The 20,434-nt window shown below is 43.7% G+C and overlaps 1 protein-coding gene across 4 annotated transcripts in view; it reads right to left on the minus strand.

The window, feature by feature from the left end:
- SYT16 (synaptotagmin 16) overlaps positions 1-20,434 on the minus strand; it is a 143,472-nt gene that overhangs the window by 20,143 nt on the left and 102,895 nt on the right. For 3 of the 4 annotated variants that reach the window (XM_048855741.2, XM_048855740.2, XM_048855738.2), the window contains exon 3: positions 10,126-10,338. The exons of the other annotated variant lie outside the window; for it this stretch is intronic. In XM_048855741.2, coding sequence (XP_048711698.1) covers positions 10,126-10,338 — 213 coding nt within the window. The remainder of the gene's footprint in view (positions 1-10,125; positions 10,339-20,434) is intronic. 4 annotated transcript variants of the gene reach the window in all.

Here is a 20,434-nt window from a genome sequence, read left to right on the forward strand (position 1 = left end):
AGGCTATTTACAGGCGTGTGGGAAAACCACCCTCAGTTCCTTCTCTACCCAGGTGTCCCCGAGGGAACAACTGAAGCAGAGGGGAAGGAGGGTGGGTAGCGGAGCCCCCAGTGGGACACATCTCAAAGAACTTCAATTACTGCACCAGGTGAGTAATCTTTTCTTCTTTGAGTAGTGTCCCAATGGGTACACCACTTCAGCTGACTTCTGAGCAGTATCCCAGGAGGAGAAGGAAGCTTCAGAACAGAGTCCAGAACTGAAGATGGTGCTACAGAGCCAAGTACCACATCAGATCTGATGGCATGGAGCAGGCAGTAATGCTTCAAAAACATACTGAAGTCCAAGTAGTGGCTTTACATATCTCAGATACTGGAACAGTCTTCAAAAATACAGTAGATGTTGCCTGTGATCTGGTTGAATTTGCTCCTTTGCCCTGAGAGGGCTGAAAACCAGCAGACTCATAAGAGGCAGAGAGACGACTCGATATCCATTTCGAAAAGTGTTTGAGCAGAGATAGAAGCCCCCTTAGAGCTATCTGCGCAGCAGATGAAGAGTCTAGGTCATCTACTAAACTGCTTATTCCTATCCAGGTAGAAGGCCAAGGCCTTTCTAACTTCCAGGGTGTAGAAATAGGATTTCTGCTGAGAGCTATCAGGTTTTGGAAATATTACTGGAAGATGGATAGACTGGGTAAGATGAAAATCCGATGTAACCTTTGGAACTAAGGATGTGGACGTAAAGAACATTGTAAAGGGTTCCAGTCTCCCTGCCCCTACAGGCCAACGTTATGGAAACTTAGAATGCCATCTTCAGAGATAAATGAAGTACGCAGCAGGTTGCCTTTGGTTTGCATGGAGGTCTCGTAAGGCGGTTTAGAATCAGGTTAAGGTCCCTAGATAGGGTGGAGTGTCTAATGTGAGGGAAGAGATTCCATAGGTCCGTAATAAAGCTAGACAATACCAGGTGACTAAAAATGGAGAATCCCTTGACCAAGGGATGAAAGGCTGATATGGCAGCCAGGTGTACTTTGACCACGCTGATAGAAAAACCTACCGGCTGGATCTGAAATGTAGGATGAGGGAAAAGGGAACCATTTCAGGCTGGAGGTAGCAACAACTGCACCAATAGATGAATCTCTTAGATTTCTGCAGGTAAGCAATGCAGGTTGGTGTTTTCCTACTGTTTAATAACACCTGCTGTACAGCCAAAGTCCATCTGTTCTGAACCATGAGAGTGTTGAAGTGGGCTCCTCATCCTAACAGGGATGAGTCAGTTAGATGGAGTTGGGCAACAGATAGGGATGTCCACACAGACATAGAGTTGCTCCTTCCACCAGTCCAGGGAGTTCTTTACTTGCAAAAGGACTGTCACCTGCCTGTCTGAGGAGTCCTTCCTTGGAGAGTAGATTGTTCTGAGCCAACCCTTAAAGCAATGGAGGTGAAGCCTTGTGTGACTGGTCACAAAAGTGCAAGCTATCATATGGCCCAAGAGTTGAAGACAGTTCCCTATTGTGTGGTCTAAGACGGGGTTTCTCAACCCATGGGTCGGGACCCAAAATCGGGTTGCAGAATGTTCCAAAGGGTCGCATGGCTGCTCCTGTGACACCTGTCCCACGGGGCTGGCTGGGCTCGCCTCCCTACTCCAGGCACGGCAACCTCTGGGGTCCCAGTGCCATTCAGGGTTAGCCCAGCCGTCATGACCACGTGAGTGGCACCGCAACCCCATGAGTCAGGTCACAATTCAACTCACACAAATTTGGTCCAGTCAGTGGAGCAGTGCCAAACCCGAGTGGTGCTGCAACCCCGGAGGTTGCAATGTCCAGAGCAGAGAGCCAAGCCCAGCCAGCCCCACAGCAGAGGAGCTGCCTCTGTGGGGTGAGTGCCAGGCAGGGCCCAGCCCCCCCACTCCTTTAGGCACCAGGATCTGACTGAAATCACCCCAGGGGTTCCACCCCCAGACTATTTACGTAAAAGAATAAATGAACACAAATCAGACATCAAGAATGATAACATTCGAAAACCAGTTGGAGAACACTTCAGTCTCTCTGGTCACTCGATTACAGACCTAGAAGTGGCAATTCTTCAACAAAAAAAACTTCAGAAACAGACTCCAATGAGAGACTGCTGAACTGGAATTAATTTGCAAACTGGACACCATTAATTTAGGCTTGAATAGAGACTGGGAGTGGATGTGTTTTACACAAAGTAAAACTATTTCCCCATGTTATTTCCCCCCCTACTGTTCCGCAGACGTTCTTGTCAACTGCTGGAAATGGCCCATTTTGATTATCACTACAAAAGGGTTTTTTTTCTCTCCTGCTGGTAATAGCTCACCTCACCTGATCACTCTTGTTACAGTGTGTACGGTAACACCCATTGTTTCATGTTCTCTGTGTATATAAAATCTCCCCACTGTATTTTCCACTGCATCCATCCGATGAAGTGAGCTGTAGCTAACGAAAACTTATGCTCGGATAAATTTGTTAGTCACTAAGGTGCCACAAGTACTCCTTTTCTTTTTGCGGATACAGACTAACACAGCTGCTACTCTTAAGACTATTTACTGGGTCACGATAGGCCATAAACATTTACAGATGAGTCCTGAGCCCAAAAAGGTTGAGAACCACTGGTCTAAGGGCTTCGCTGAATTGTCTCTACCAGGCCTGAAAAGGTCACAAATCTGTCTGAAGGGTGTTATGCTCTGGTTGTCAGTAAGTCCCAGTATGCCCCTATAAACTATCCTTTGTACCAGTACCTTTGTACCAGTACCTGAATCCTTTGTACCAGTACCTGAATGAATTTCTTTACTTTCAGCTGCAGGCCCAACTCCTGGAACAGAGCAAGGGCCATCTGGGTGGAAGATAGCACTGCCTTGAAGGAGCAGCCCTGGAGGTACAGGAAGACTAGGATCACTTTCTGCCAAAGATAAGCTGCCACTACTGCTAGGACCTTCGAAAACATCCCTAGGGCTGAGGATAGGCTAAAGGGAAGCATTCGGTGCTGGATCAGATCTTGGCCTATGGTGACTCATAGGTATTTCCTGTGAAATGGGTGTATAATTATATGGAAGTAGGTCTCTTGTAGGTCGAGGGATGAAAACCAATATATGTCCTCCATTAAAGGAATTATAGTTGCCAGAGTCACCATCCTGAACTTTTAAGGTTTTATGAACTTGTTCAAACAGTCTTAGATCCAAGATCAGCCTCTGACCTCCGTCCCTCTTTGGCACCAGGAAATATTTTGAGTAGAAATCCCAGCCTATGAGACGAATGGACCAATTCCACTGCTCCTAGACAGAGGAGAGAGTCCATCTCTTGCCTCAGTAGAAGCTCACAAGAGGGGTCCTGAAAAGGAGTGGGAGGATTTGAACCCTCGACCAACCTATCGAAACTGCTGCTTAAATGATGCCTGGATGGTCATGGAGGGCGGTTGGGCATTTCACTTCCTCTGAAAACTGTGTTTCTTTCTGGCGGTTCTGAGAGTCTATGGTACCTGGACAACTGAGTAGGGCGTGACCTCTTGGCAGTCTGTGACCTACTAAAACTTGTCTTGCTCATTGGTGTGTAAATGCCCAAGTATCATAGGGTAACTCTGGAGTCCTTCAATGTGTGTGGAGTTGTTCGTGGTCTCTGAGAAAAAGCTTATGACCATCAAAGGGAGGTCCTCTACTGTGTTCTGAACCTCTCTTGGAAACCCCACAACTTGGGGCCATGATGCCCTGAGCATAACTGCTGCTGTAGAGATTAATCTGGCATTCTGCAGGCATTGTAGATGTCAGGCACCATTGCTTGCTTGGTACAGATGGTACTACTTGCTCTGGCTGAGCTGCTTGCATCAGTACTGGTGGCTGGATTAAGGCGCATGATGGAACCAATGGCTGAGTGAAATGCTTCGCTGTTGATGACAGGGGTGAACTCGATGGTACCCTGTCCTCACCCTCCTGACTGGTGGAGGGTTTTGATGCTCCATCTTCTTGTACTTGGAACTTCAGGACTTCACAGGCCTGCTAGTACTGGAGGAAGAGTCCTTGGCTCCAACGGTACCCACGGAGACTGAGGACCCCAACAGGGACCTGGTCTTTTCTGCAGCTGTCTCCTTAGAGTAAGAGTCCATGCTCCCCTTTCTGGGAGTCTTCCCAGCAGTCTGCAAAGACTTCCCTTTCTTAGGGGAAGCATGCCTCAAGGTTGACCCGGCGTGATGGATCTGTCTGAAGACAGATGTATTGGGGGGAGGGGAAGTCTCCTGAGCTGGCCCAGAGGGAGGTGGCAGACTAACATTCCACGGCTAACAGTCTGAGCTTTATCTCCTGTTCTTCCTCATCCTTGACTTGAGGGCCAAACAGAAGGAAAACTCCTCTAGGCAACAGACACACTTGGAGTGCCCGTCGCTTACCGATATAGCCTTTGGGCAAGAGAGGCAGTGTTTGGAGCCTGGTGATCCAGGCATTCCCCATCCAGAGAAGACAAGTCTCCCAGAGGAAAGAGAGGGAAAACAATCCTCTCACCTAAAACTAACTATACTAATCACTAAACACAAATTTACAACCATAAACTACCTAACTGCAAGAAAAAACAGAGGGCTGAGTATGCTGTAGGTGGACATGCTAGGTTTCTGTCTCAGGCCAAGGTGGTAGAGAAAGATCTGAGGGTGGTTTGCCCGTGAACCCCTATATCGCCTCGGTATCTGCCACAAGGTGGCATAATTTCAGGTTTCAGAGTAACAGCCGTGTTAGTCTGTATTCGCAAAAAGAAAAGGAGTACTTGTGGCACCTTAGAGACTAACCAATTTATTTGAGCATAAGCTTTCGTGAGCTACAGCTCACTTCATCGGATGCATACTGTGGAAAGTGTAGAAGATCTTTTTATACACACAAAGCATGAAAAAAATACCTCCCTCCACTCCACTCTCCTGCTGGTAATAGCTTATCTAAAGTGATCACTCTCCTTACAATGTGTATGATAATCAAGGTGGGCCATTTCCAGCACAAATCCAGAGTTTAACAAGAACGTCAGGGGGGAGGGGAGTGTAGGAAAAAACAAGGGGAAATAGGTTACCTTGCATAATGACTTAGCCACTCCCAGTCTCTATTCAAGCCTAAGTTAATTGTATCCAATTTGCAAATGAATTCCATTTCAACAGTTTCTCGCTGGAGTCTGGATTTGAAGTTTTTTGTTGTAATATCGCAACTTTCATGTCTGTAATCGCGTGACCAGAGAGATTGAAGTGTTCTCCGACTGGTTTATGAATGTTATAATTCTTGACATCTGATTTGTGTCCATTTATTCTTTTACGTAGAGACTGTCCAGTTTGACCAATGTACATGGCAGAGGGGCATTGCTGGCACATGATGGCATATATCACATTGGTGGATGTGCAGGTGAACGAGCCTCTGATAGTGTGGCTGATGTTATTAGGCCCTGTGATGGTGTCCCCTGAATAGATATGTGGGCACAGTTGGCAACGGGCTTTGTTGCAAGGATAGGTTCCTGGGTTAGTGGTTCTGTTGTGTGGTATGTGGTTGCTGGTGAGTATTTGCTTCAGGTTGGGGGGCTGTCTGTAGGCAAGGACTGGCCTGTCTCCCAAGATTTGTGAGAGTGTTGGGTCATCCTTCAGGATAGGTGGCATAAGGCTCATGTGCAGACCGAACGGGCACTCCTAGCTAGAAATCTTCGATCACAGGCTCGAGAGGCACATGCACACCTGAGGTGGAGCACCCATAGGGATACTACTCGAAGAAGGTGGTTAATCATTGAGGGTAAAATTATCTTCCTTTGTCCGAACTGTGAATTTCTTATCTCCAAAGTGAAGATCTCTACTCTTTATATACAGCACTTGTTCCTCTCCTCACCCAGAATCTGCACTGGCAACTGCGAGAGTTCTGCAGGGTACAGCGCGGAACCCAGAGTAAAATTCTCTCTCCGTTTAGGCAGATTCCATTTATAGTTTAATCAATCATTTGTGGCTTAATCAGAAAACCAGGTATCTTCTGATTTTATACTCGTGAAACCGAAGGCAGGCTTTGTTCCAGACATAAATAAGCGTTACAGTGGTATAACTCATTTTCCTTCCTCGGAGTAAAATTAGTTACACCACTGAAATGCTGGTAAAAGTCACAAACTCAGAACGGAGTTCACTGTATTTACATAACCAGTAAGCCACAGCCCCCTCCCCCTTTTTTTTTAATCTTAGGGATTTGTTTTCTAGTTCCTTCCAAGAACTGCACCATTCGTGTGGAAAGCAACATGATTTTTACTATCATATTTTTACTCAATTTCTTCTGCAAATATAGAAACAGAAAATAAAAGCAAAAGCAAGAAGGCAGAACAAGCAAGAAATAAAAGAAATGTCTGTATACAAATTTACTGAGACTGTACAAATATGGATTCTCCTTAAGGTGTTTAATTAGCAAATCAGTGTCTTAGACACACTTTAAACAGGGGGTCATCCATCAAAGCATACGCCACGCAGCAGACTTTCAGATAAAACATAACTGTAGTAATAAATTATCCCCAGGCAATTGTCTTGTGGTTTTGGACTCCTGCCAGGATAATATCTAGATCAATAATAGAGGAATTTTGAAAGCCCTGAAATATATAATATAACAAAGAACTTTCTCTAAGTGTTATGAAAGCAAATGTGGTATACAAGGCAAGTTTCAAGGGAAAGAAAAGAAAAGTGCGATTCACCATTGACTATTTTAGGGAACGGTCTTGTTATTTCTTTAAATTTATGGTAGTCCTGTCAGTGATAACTGCGTGTGTATATGTGAGGGTGTACTTTGACACTGTAAGAAGTTTAGCAAACATCTGTGCCAGATCAGAGGAGAACTTACGAAGAATGAACTCACTGTACTGTGAACAACTATTTCTGAAAAAAAAAAAAAAAAAAAAAAATTTAAATCATGGACAACTGAAGAGGTACTGAAGGGATCGAGAAAGGAAGTACTGAGGTTCCAGCTCTCAAAAAAAGCAAACAGGAGCCTGGTCCTGGCCATTATAACCACAAAAGTCTACTACTCTCATCACAACACAACTAATGAGTAAGAAAAAGATTGGGGATCATCAGACAATGGAACAGATTATCAAGGGATGTGGGAAAATTCTCCATCGCTTGGCATCTTTAGGACTGGATATCTTTCCTAATGACATGCTGTAATGTGATCACAAGTTGTTGGGCTGGATGGAGTCATCACTGGATGAAATTCTCAGACCTGTATCATGTAAGATGACAGACTAGATGATCACAATTGTCCCTTCTGGCCTTAAAATCTATTTATTTTTTAGGGTGATACACGGATGAACTTAAATCAGCAGAAACTTTCCGCTGAATATCAGGGAAACCTTCTTACCAACAAGATGTAAAAGGACATGGAATAAGCCCTCCAGTTTAAAGATGGATGCTCCAGCATTTGAAACTGTGATGAATTGGGAATATAGCTATACAATTTGTGAATTGTGTGTGAGATTATGAACCCTGCATGTCTGTGTCAGTCTACAAACTCCATTCTGAATGTGCGGCCTTTTGTCGTCTCTGTGGTCTGTTTGCCACCATGCCGAGTTGAAAATTCCCAAGACTGGCAGCAAATGAAGGACAGTAGAAGGTAATTGACTCCTACGTTCCCAACTGTTGGACATCTGCTCACTCTAGACACAGGACTGGTCCCCGCCCAGAAGAACTGGTTTAGCAAGGAGGAAGTCACCTTTGCAACAAAGTCATGGAACAGATTTGTGCTCATATGGTGAAGCTGGTAAGGAGGTCACCTGACATGGGAGCGGGGGAGGGGCTGAAAGTTTTAAAAGGGCAGAGGCTGATCTGCTCAGAGCCCGTTTTCAGTCCATAAGGGAGAGACCACTTACCATGTAACAGCCTGCATGAGACAGGGGACACACTGTCTGCCTGGACCCAGATAGTTCCCCCAGGACTCACAAGGAAAAGTGAGGGGCACTGCAGTTTCCGATGTTTATTGTTTTGAATGATCTGTCCCCTCCAGTGATTTCATGATTAAGTGTAAAAGAGCATAAAAGTGTTAGACTGGGCAAAGTGTGTGAGCACATGTGCGTCGATAGCTCCACAATTGCTGTGTGCCCCTGAAAGAGTAAAACTGAAAACCAGAAGCTTCGCACCTTTGGGGTGGTCAGCGCTGGTCCTGGGGCCTACGGCAAGTGAGCTGAGAAGGGGGCACTGACTCAGTCAGTGCCCAGGAAATGTGCCAGAGAGGAACCAGTGCTGCTGCCTGCTGAGGCTCCTGACGCTTAACACACTGCAGAGGATCCAGCGCCTTGCGAATGAGAGCCAGATGCTAAACTCTTAGGAGGCTGCTGCTTTGTGGCTAGCTGGCCACTCCCCTGTCTTGTAAGTTACAGGACACGCTTTATAGTCCACAAGGGAGGAGGCATACCAGGAAGAAGCGAGCGTGGCCCAAATACACCATGCACCAGCATTTTTGGGACCACTGCAAACAGTTAGCCAGCAGCTACTTTTGCTGCATGGCTGGACTGGAGGATCAGGACTTGGGTAAACTGTAGCTAGAGAGACGGGAAAGATAAACCTCATATAACTATCTCCATCATGCAGCATCAAAGGAGGAGATGAGAGAGAGAGAAGAGGGGCAAAAGGATTGAAGGCAACAGAGTATTTAACAAAAGGCACTTTCCTGGGTTACTGAATGTCCCAGCAGAAGATTGTGCAGTTCCTCACCAGATTGTGTTAATATTCATGATCAGGAACAAAGCATAACTCACTGGAAGGCTTCTGAGGATCTGATCCAGGGAAGCTGGGTGCGATATATTCTGCGCAGTTCAAGAGAGAGAGGGACAAAGGTGACTTTCCACCATCTCTACACTCCTCTGATCCTTGGGCCAGCCAGGGGCCAACCTGGAGACTGGAATAAGCAATAGCAGCCTCTGGGCTTCTCTAATTTACACCTACATTCCTTTGGCCTCAAGAGGCCATTTCACCAACTGGGAAATACAAGAATGTAGAGACTATGGCCACACCCCCTTCCCCATCACGAGTTAGGGGGTTGGGTGGCATATACCTGCAATGGTGACTCTACCCCAGCCATGGATTCCCCAGGCTGAGGGAATCCTCCATCATGCAGTCAGGATAGCAGTACACTTGACTGAGGATCTGAGAATATCTAAAACATAAATAAGGGGGTGTTATTTGGAATAAAGGGTCTGATCTGCTTCCATTAAAGTAGTCAGCAGAACTCCCAGTGACTTGAGTGAAAGCGGGACTGGGCCCTAACAGTTGTTTTTTTTTAAACACAATAAATGTTAAAGTAGTACTAATCCTAATGATTTCGGTTTATAAAGACAACAAAGGAAGTAACTGTAGTCCACATTATGATCTAACAGCAGTTCTACAGAGGGGCCTAAATCAAAATGAGCACAATAATTAACAGGTAACTAAATATTTCAGAATCACAACTGTTTTGTGTAACTAAAACCACACAGGCAGTTTCCTGAAGCTTTCCCATGAAAGGTTCTCCCAGACATGTCCTGTATTATAGAATGCCATTGTACCGACCAATTTTGCACTTGGGTAAATGTTTGAAAACCATGCATGTTTGTTTGGAATATTCAAAAGCCACTTGCAATAATAAACAAAGATTGGTCAAAAAATTGTTCCCTTTGATACTATAAATTTTTACCTTCTGTCGTTGCCTGCTATGTAGCGTATGCACTGGTGAATGATGTAACATAATTCATTTGCTATTTACCTGGTATTTGCAAAGCTGCTATAAAAGAAACATGCAATTTCTATTCAAAGGCTTGCTAAAACACACCATATTGATAAGAAATGCAGTTCAACAGATTTCATCTGGCAGAGTCCTACAGTCCTTACTCAGATAAAACTCCCATTGAAATGCATGGGAATTTTGCCTAATGATTAAGGAACCTAATCTAAAACCCATGCAAAGTTAATGGAAAGATTCCCATTGACTTCAGTAGGCTTTGGATCCAGCTCTAAGTCAGTACTTTAGGAATAAACTCCAGATGGATTTTAGCCTGAGCGATCAGAACCAAGGCTGCTCCTTCCCCAAAATAAAAGGACTCTCTCCATGTTAGGTGGCTGTGGATTCAAAGCAAATGTTTTAATACTCATTTGAGACAGACAATACCTTCGCATTCAGATGCCTCGGTACTGTACTCCTCATGGCTGGACAGCAAGCGGTTGAATTTAGGTTTACGTTCTGAACCCGCTTGTGTTGCCTTTTCAGACACCCCCGATCGAAAACTCTGCGAGCGTGACACAGAGATCGCAAACTGTTTAATCACCTCGTCGTCGCTATCTGAAGATGTGGTTAGCTCTTCATCCTCCCCATAACTGTTCACTGGGAGAAAAACACAACACGGGCTTTTGACAATTTCACAGGACTTGACACAGAAGTAGGAAAACATGGTACATTTTCAGTTCACTATTTACTTTGGGGGGAAGGAAAAGGAGAGCAATAAGACATATAACTACCATGGGGGAGCAGATGAGGCAGGCATGTTTCCTCCAAGTTTTCGAAATCTTTCTGGTGCCTCACTGGGTCTGCAGGAATTACACAATGTCACTCCTGGCTTCCCATCCTGCAGATTCCCCCAACTTTTTAAAAATGTGATTGTTCCTCCCACACCCAAAACCAAAAAAAGGAAAACCATTATATGTATATAACCATTAGCATATGCAGAGCCAAAGTAGTAAACACGGACTCTAAAACCTTCTCAGCATTCCAATAATACCTCCACAACCCTCTGAAATAAAGACTACTGAGTGCAGAAGAAAGAAAACAGAGGGTTAATCTAGTCTTGGGTTACACCATGAACACGAAATTACAGCATCTAGCTAATAGGCATCACCAATTCTGCATTCCAGAGTCAGCAGTGGAACCTTCTGAGAACAATGTAAATTCTAACCTTTAAAGATGAAGATACACATCTGAACATTTTTCTGAAGCTGCCCTTCCCCCTCCTACTGACAATGCTGGCTTTGAATACGGGATCACTACGTTCTCATTAGTGTTTGAATATCCTTTGTGGGAGGTGGGGAGGGCAGGGGGGAAGAAGAGAGGAAAGGGAATCTGATGTCCCATACTTGGCCTCTTTTTTCAAATGAAAATGGAGATGAAAGTACAATGCCACACTGCAGATTCCCCAGCCATCTGTATCAGCATAGGAGGAAGTTTTCATCTGTGAACTTGTGGGGTCAAGGGAGTTGTGGGTGTAATGGACAGCTGGAGTGTGTGTGTGTTTGTGTGTGCATGTGAACACACCAGCTGTGAAGTGTGTTACTATTTTGTTACTTACTCTTGAGGATAAAGAATACAACAGTGGCTGCCAAGACTTGTTTCAATAATCCCCATTGCATATCCAAGCCGCTGAACAAATGAACAATGCATACAAGTGCAAAAAGGTGGGGCCATTTTTCCATGCCAATGGCTGATTTTTGAGGGGAAATACAGCTTCATCTGTATCCCACTCATACACAGCTACCTGGCTAAGATTAGGGAAATAGGACCCTGCTTCCACACATCCAGACTCCATTAAGTGTCTCCAATACTAATCCAATTAGAAATACCCCCACTGCTTCCCAAACCTACCTCCTTTCATGACAGTTGCCACAGGCCTGCCGTCTATCCCTAGGGCAGAACTCATGGGAACCAGGACAAGGGAGCTCTCAGTGGCTGTGAAATTCACCTCCACCAGGAATCTATCAGACACTGAATCTCATTATGTTGAAGTTGTGTTATCAGATTTGCCTTTGTTGTCTCGCTTTGAGTAATATTGCCAATAAGACCAGTATTGCTCTCAGAAATTGGTCTCCTGGTAGCTAAGTGGTATTTGCCTATGCCTCGGGGGAAGTCTCACTACTGTGGGGAGAAATAAATGTCCCCTACTTTGAGAAAATACACTATTTTAATTGTTTAATAGTTGTTTTGTAAATGGCGCTCAGTTACTAATGCTGGATCAATGAGCCCTCCTGAAATTTTAATGAGTTAAAAGGGCTTTTTTATTTTTTTACAGAATTGGGCAGGGACAGAACATCTAACTGCTGAGGTCAGTTCAAGCTTTATAAATCTCTCACAATGTCATGTACCGCATTAAATATCTGTATTATTTCCAGTCTTTACAATGGAGTGAATGCAAGTCGTTAAATTTTCTTCCCCAAAAGTCAAGTACTCTCAGTTTCTGTTCCACAGAAAGCTTTTGCCTTAATTACTTTTGGTTTCAGTTTAGCTCGCAGGTACAGAGAGAATATTTGCTTCATTCAGACTTGTGCATTTAAAGTTGAGAAACTAACTGGGAGATGAAAAGGGAAGAAAGTGTTTTCATCAGTATTTTCATTAATGACTTGGAAAATGGAGTCGAGAATATGCTTATAAAATTTGCAGATGACACCAAACTGGGAGGAGTTGCAAGCACTTTGTAGAACAGGATTAGAATTCAAAATGACCTTGACAATTAGAGAATTGGTCTGAAATCAACCAGATAAAAATTCAGTAAAGACAAAAGTAAAGTACTACACTTAGAAAAGAATAACTGGCTAGGTGGGAGTACCACTGAAAAGAATATGGGGGTTAAAGTGGATCACAAACTGAAAGTGAGTCAACAATACAAGTCCCTGTGTGGACCACGCCACCACACACTCAAAATTTGGGGACTTGTAAAGCAGAAGTCAAAGTGTAACTGCAGCATTTGCTATGATGTGGGGTGCTATTTCTTAACTGCATTTTAAAAAATACATGCTAATTAAATGCTAGAACTAGAGGGTCTAGAGCAAACGCCTGATATGACTTCTGCTGCTGAATCTTTGTCCTGGAAGGAGACAGCTCCATAGATTGCCACGCTAATATCTTTATAATAATACAACCAAGTTTACTCGTGGGAAAGAAAAAACTCAACATTCAGATCTACAAATGCTCTGATTAGAAAGGGGGGAAAGCATTTTCAGAATCACCATGGAAACGTAAATAAAGGGCCCGTGATTATGATCTAAACTCGTGAAAGATGATGAACACAACTTGTGATTTGAAGATGTTGCGCAGTACATGCATTTTAACTCATTTACTCATACACAAACAGCCTCTTTTACAAATCAAACCGCTGATCATTTCTAAAGGGGAGTTGGCAGTACATTGCAAAAACCACAGACAGTGTCTGCAAGGAATTTAAAATACATGTTCAATATTAAATCTAGGTTACAGACGTCCAAGATAAATGGTCCAAGAATTCTTTATCATTACCAAGTATAAATAATCAAATATCTTTATTCAAAGCCTATACAGAAAAGAATGTACTTCACATAGCTGATAAAATATATTGTGAATGGTGTCAAATATATATATTTTGCATACCGCTCCCCACTTGCATGTTAAATGGTGGTTGTTTAAGCTGTGAGGTCAAGCACTTAGAACACAGTAATGCCAAATTTATCCTCCCCAGATAACCTTAATTCTTTCTTGTGTTTACCCATCCTGTGCTTTGAGGGGTTGATCCTGCTCCACTGAAGTCAATGGGAGTTTCATTATTGACTTCAATGGGAGCAGGATGATGCTCTGAATGAGTAAGCGGTCCAGTAGCAAAAACAGTATGTGACCACGTAATTAAAGATTGTGTTGTAATGTATATGCCTACGCCTGGCAAATCACAAATGTTCTTAGTACAGTGCCTGCTGCAGCAGTGGCAAGGACACGGGCCGGACCTTAGAATGTTCATGCTCAATTATTATTTTGCTCTGTTGCCACAATTTCCCATGGAATGCCAGTGACAGAAGAGAAATGGTGATTTTCAATAGTTTATAACCGAGCAAAATCTGAACTGAATTCCATACGACAATAGGGTGATAGCTCAAGGGCTTTACCCCTGCCAAATTTCAAAGTCTGCCATCAAACAATGGAGGTGTCATAGTTTGTCAAAACAAAGGTTGAAGGAATCTTTTATAATGGAAATGTAAGGCAACCTAAAAATAGATGACAGGTTTCAGAGGAACAGCCGTGTTAGTCTGTATTCACAAAAAGAAAAGGAGTATTTGTGGCACCTTAGAGACTAACCAATTTAAGGTGCCACAAGTACTCCTTTTCTTTTTTCTAAAAATAGATGTCACTACCAGATCCCTCTTTAATTACAGGCCTGGTCTTCAAAGGGCCTCAACTTTGTCTACACTGGCACTTTCATCGTTAAAACTTTTGTTGCTCAGGCATATGAAAAAACAACCCCCCGAAAAACAGAAGTTTTAACGACGAAAAGCACCTGTGTGGACAGCGCTTCGTTGGTGGGAGGTGAGAGCCTCAGACTCTCTTTTTACACCTCCAACCAATTGCTAATACAACTCATTGGGAGTGCAAATGAGGGAATGTAGACATTTGATTACCTCACCTATAGCTACACAGGTAGTTAAGTGTCCATGTATCTTCATTTGTCCTAAAAATTATTTGTGGACCCAAAATGATTGTCAAAAAGGAGACCTGGTTTAAAAAAAAAAAGTTAGGCCTAAAATGTATTTTAAATATATAGAAACTGGGCCTCTCTGTAATATATTAAAGCTGTACCGTTTCAGGATCGTGTTTTTTGTGAATTTAAATACTGCAAAGAGTACCTGATTCAGGTAATGCATTTGCAGTGGCAAGAGAAGCTTCCATCCCTACCAACGTAACTCAGCCCTTAGAAGGACTTGGATATGGCCAAGCCCATTCATTTTGTATGCTCTCTAGTGAGCCTGTCAACAACAGTGCAAATTAGTGCCAACTGTTCCAGCATGCTACACACCCCCGATAGGTGAGTGACTGTGACATCTTATTGCTGCACTTGGCCCACTACCTTGACTGAATAGAACTAAGCAAATAACTGATTTTCTGGGTTAGTCGCCGAACTGAAAATCCTAAACAAAACAAAAGAAGAGGTTCATTCTGAACCAAACCTGGTGTTTTTTTCCTTGCCAAAATGACCAACCAAATAAATTTTGTTCAGGTTGAACAAAACAACATTTTCAAAATGAAACTGTTCATTTTGAAACAAAATGTTGAAATGGTTCATTTAAAAAAATTTCACTGTTTTGACTTCTTCAGAAACATCTTCCTCATTTTTATTTAGCTGAAACTATTCATAGAATTTGATCCAAATTCACAAATAGTTTCAGTGGCCCCCAAAACGGTATTTTTTGGTGAATTTACTATATACTGAACATTTTTTGCCAGCTCTAGTCATGAGTCAGGTTTCTTCCAGGCAGGGACCTTGTACAAGCTATATGCAACGTGACGCACCTACCATAATTCTGAGTACTGGGCCACTTTACCTGTATCTGTCTTCCAGTTCCCATATCTGGATGTAAATTTGAAAGAAAAAAAAAAAGGGGACTCAGATCCAGACATGCCAAACCTGCGGGAAAAAACGCAGAAATTGGGCTTGTTTTTGGCTTAATTGGCTTGTGAGTTGCTTGTTGGCTAGTTTTTGGCTTGTAGCTTGTTTGGCTTGTAGCTTGTTGCTTCTCTTTTTTGATCAGCTCCTGGCAAGCAGGGGTAAGGGGGGGGCAAGCAGGGGAGAGAGTCAGGGATGCACAGCGGGCCCACCCAGTCCCAGACTGCAAGCCAGGTGGGTCAAGTCAGATAGAGTGTTGGGGTTCTTAGGGATTGGCTTGTTTTGAAATGGGATTAGCTTGGTTTTTGACTTATTGTGAAAGTTCGGGTGCTTATTTACCGCATGAAAGTTGGCAACTGTGCTCAGCTCCAAACCACCCCCTGCCTGGGCTTCTGTAACCGCTAAATGAAAAGGCAAGCAAGAAGTTTTTGCAAAAGCAAAACTGCCCCTGATTTTGCCCATCTCTACTGTGTGTTATGGGTTTTCATTAAGCATGAATTAGTAGCAATTAAAACACTACAGGTGGGGCTTATATGTAAGAAGGCCAGTTTTCATGACCCATCCTTCCCTCATAATAGAAAAGAAAATTGTTTATATTTCATATATGTAACTTTCTCATATATTTTCTCTAGCAAGCTCTACGGCACAATGGCTTGCTATACCGCCCCCCCCCACTCCTTTTTTCTTTTTTTTTTTTTTTAAGATGCTGTTTACTCTTCTAATGTAAAAGCATCATTTTGCAAACTCTCTTTGCAAAAGATCACCTAGCAACAAAGTCAGACTTTACCCCAGATTTTTCCATTAAGTAGAAGGGAGCTTTCTTAAAATGGAGTCGTGTTTTTTCCCAGAACTATTTCACTATTTGCAGAACTCCAGCAGGTACATTGAAATGCATTGAAACTCCTCAGAACTTTCACTCTGGTTCACCCATAAGTGGCGCTTCGCTATACCATAGTTCTTATCAGCTGGTTCCTGTGTATCGTTGCAGGGGCACACCCACCACCATTCTTTGTTTGCTAATTAACAGGGCGGGAACAAATTCCCTAGCTAAGATATTTGTTTAGGGCTGCTAAGAATTACTATTGCACTGCAGCAAGGCAGATATTTATTTTTCCACTTAATATAATTTTTTTAACAACATAAGCTTTTGGTTAGTTACAGTGGGGCTGATTCATCACAGCCTAACCCTAGTTCTATACAAGCATAACTCCATTGATTTCAATGGAGTTGCACTCCCAAGGGAAAAAAAAACATTCAAACAAGGCAGTGGTGAGCAGTGTTTATATAACTACAGTACTGTATTTTAGCAATATGAGCAGGCCCCTAACTTGAGACCACAAAACTAACTGGGATGCGGGGCTTGGACAAACCTCAGAGCTTTCGCCAAACTGAACTAAGTCCACAGGTGTTTTTACAGGTTGGAGATCGGGTTGTTTAAGATGACCCCATTTCAATCAGCCCTCAGACTCTTCTCTTCACCATCCCCACAGCTTCCTATGGCTGACCAGCTGGCCTCTGGCTTCTCAGGAGGGCCCTGATCCAAAGCTCTCTGAAGTCAGTGGACTGTCCTGCCACACATCCCCCTGCCCGTACCTTAAACGTGTACAGTTCCGTACAGTACAGCTGTGGTCTCTGCTGAGCCCTGCTCTTCTGCACACCATTCACATGAACTTTTGGCTTGATATGATCTAGACTGCATTGCAAGCCAGAAATGAGAGGTGAAGGCACAGGGACCCAACACAAATTCCTCTTAACCCCCAGTGTCTGGACAGGAGGAGAAGGGAGATAGTCCCATGGACCTAGATAGGAATGGGAAGGAGAGTCCTATGGCCCTGTTAGGAGACAGTAGGAAGAGGAGCTCACTGGCCTTTGGTAAGATTGGACCATTATCTGAACTTCTAAAACTCCCAAATCTTTTGAGACTTGTCCACCACTGAACTACACACAAACATGAGTATGCATCTCCTTAGCTCAATCTGGGGAAACTATCTCAGAAACACATGAACAACACCTCCAATAAAACAGCCCAATTACACCAACTTGCTAGTAGGCATCCTACAACCGTCAACTGCACGTTTTTCCACATATAATCCCAACTAGTCCAAGCAGAAGAGTGAGTTACCAAATCTTCATCTGCGGATCTCATTGGTCCCTAGCTGTCCTCAGAGATTCATGGCACGATCCTAAAAGTTGTTCAGATTTTGACTAGAACAGGTCTTAATATTTTCATAGTTGAGTTCACAGAGCCAGAATATTGTCTCATACATCATATATTAATACATTCCCCAACAAACGGGACATCTTGGAAAGTTAAGAATCAGAGGTACTAGAATTAGAGATAAGACATTCATACAACCTGCAGTCTGTGTTCTAATCTAGATGCTGTAGAAAATTGACTCCTTGAATGAAGTGGCCGAATGAACCAGTTTAACTGTTGTGACCTAGGGCTTGGATAAGCATCCAGAAGTCCATGCAATCTTACTCCCCTCCTTCAGATCCCTCTCAACATCCATCTCTTCCCATAGTTTATCTCCAGCAATGACTCAAGAATCCCATATCACCCTAACAATATCTAAAGGCAATTCTAAATTATGCCAGCTGCCAATGGTCAATTACAACAGCCAGGAATTGATGGGGCACAAGATAGCATTAATCATACCCCCCATACTAGAGAGATGTAGGGGTTGTTATATCAGCTGTGAGCTACAACAGTTCTCCATGCACTGGGATGATCCTCCAGAGACCGGATAGCCTGGCTTTAGAGCTGCTTATGCCACTGGAATGGTGCAAAACGGCCAGAATGCCACTGAGGATCAAGGCCCAAGTCCCAGAGAGTGTTCTGTTTTGTAACGTTTGCTTGCAATCAACAATTTATGGGAGTGACCTTCTACAAATGGGGTCAAATTAATAAGAATTGAAACTACAAACAGAAGAAAAAAAGGAAAAAACTGTTTCAGTCGTTGCAGAAAAATACAACGTTCTATTTCTACAGACAACATTGTTAGTGTTGTACAAGTCTGCTTGTTACTTCACACATAATGCAGTGAGATCATTCCCACCTTGTATAGAGCAGTAGTAGAAGGAGATGAGAGGTGAAGCGGCAGATTTTCAATGAGAGATGCAACATTTCTCAGATGCTGCCAACATGCTGTTCATTGGTAAATGAAGTCTCAAGTCCTAAACAATTTCCCAAAGGAAGAGAGAGGCACAGCTGCCATATGGGGAGTGGGAAGAGGATGCTGCTTGGCAAAATGGCTCAGAAAACACATGCCCCAATACACACACACAATTTGCTCTGTAACGGTTGTGAATCATAACGCCCATGTTTTCCCTTTAAATAAATTCCTCTTAGCTAATAAATAATTAGAATAGATGATCAATAATAGATTAGGTTGTGTAACTTTATACAACCTACTCACCGGTGAACATAGAAGACAGAGGTCTTCAAAGTATACCTTGGTTATCTTCTGTTCTCATGTCTCTTAGGTAGATAGGAGGCAGTATGTCTACTATAAAGGGCCATGAGCTGGGACTCAGGATATTTGGATTCTATCCTTGGCTTTGTCATTGACCTGGTGTAACCTTGGGCAAGGTCACTTCAACTCTACATGCCTCTGCAATACACACCCTACAATATACAACTCTTTGTAAACTTTTTGGAGAAGCAACTCTCACTATATGTTTGTACAGTGTGTTGCAGAGCCACCCACCTCACCTGGCTTTGGGCTAGCTGTTGCCTCAGTTTCTCCTCAGTTCCACGGACCAGTTACCTACCCACGTTCTCCACCACATGGAAGTGTGCTGGCCTGTACCCCAATCCAGGAAGGGCTGACACCACACCCCAGGTCTTTCAAGCCCTTCTTACCAGGCACAGTTTTATTAATTCGAACAAGACCCCAGAAAATGGCAAAAAACTCACAACCAAAGCATTAGGCTTACCGGTTAACCGACATTAACTGTTAACCCCCGGCTGTGCCATGTCAGCCGGATCCCAGCCCTGGATCCAAGAACCCTGCCTTCGCCGGCCCCCGGCCCCACCTGCGCCGATCCTGCCCACGCCACGCCAGCCCCCAGCCCCGGACCCCAGTCCAGGCCTTGCCCCACCGGCTGGCCAGCTGACCCCAGCCTCGTGGCCGGTCAGCCAGACCCAGCCCCTGCCTCGCTGGCCAGAGCAACCCCAACTCCTCTCTCTCTAATCAGTTAACCGTTTAAATGATAGAATTTTAATCGTTTAAACGGTTAACTTTTTAAATGATATTTACATTCCTACTTCAACTAAGCCTTCTCAGCCCTTTTATAGGTAACACCTGAGCTCTTCCCAGATGGGTCTGATAATCAAACAGGGCTGGCTGGCCCCAAGACCCTGGGCCTTTGAAAGGGCAGACTCCAGGGCCTAGCTCAATGGGCTCCCATTTTGGTTGGCCCTCTAGGTGCCACCATAATACAAATAGTAAGTCTTGTTACTGATTACTCAGAAACTTCTTCTCTCAAAGGGATTTATCCCATCAGCCTATGATAACTGTTCTTGCATGACTGACTATTGGCCATCTGTAGCTTTTTTCCACATTTCACAAGTTAAGGTCCTTTGTATGCACTTTAAATCCCAAGCAAGAGACCCACAGCAAAATCATGGAACACTGTTACTGCTAGACAGCAATGACAAACAGCTACCCAGTTCCCTGCTGTCAGGTTCTCTGAATAGGCAGCTTTACCATTTCTACCTCCTTCTTCTTCTCCTCATTCTGCAACATACAAATACTGGTTTTCTGAACTATGCCTTCGGGGAACTCTGACATCAACAGGGTCTGAAATGCCACCTCGACTTTTGGTGTCTAATCTGAGCCACGTTGGGCCTGGTTTATGAAAGGTGAGGTACAGCCCCCAATGCTCACTGATTCTGCTAGCATGGCAGAAAATCAAGCCTAAGGCATTGCAAGGTGGGCCCCCAAAAATGGAGGCGCCCAAAATCACTTGTCACCTTTGAAAACCGTGTCTTCAGTCTCTCTGTGCCTCAGTCTTCCCATCTGTAAAATGGGCTCACTACCGACCTTCCCCACAGGCCTATTGTAAACTTCATTCCTTTTTGCACAG

This window comes from Caretta caretta, chromosome 6 (genome assembly GCF_965140235.1).
Source record: "Caretta caretta isolate rCarCar2 chromosome 6, rCarCar1.hap1, whole genome shotgun sequence".
In the NCBI taxonomy this organism is placed as follows: domain Eukaryota; kingdom Metazoa; phylum Chordata; order Testudines; family Cheloniidae; genus Caretta; species Caretta caretta.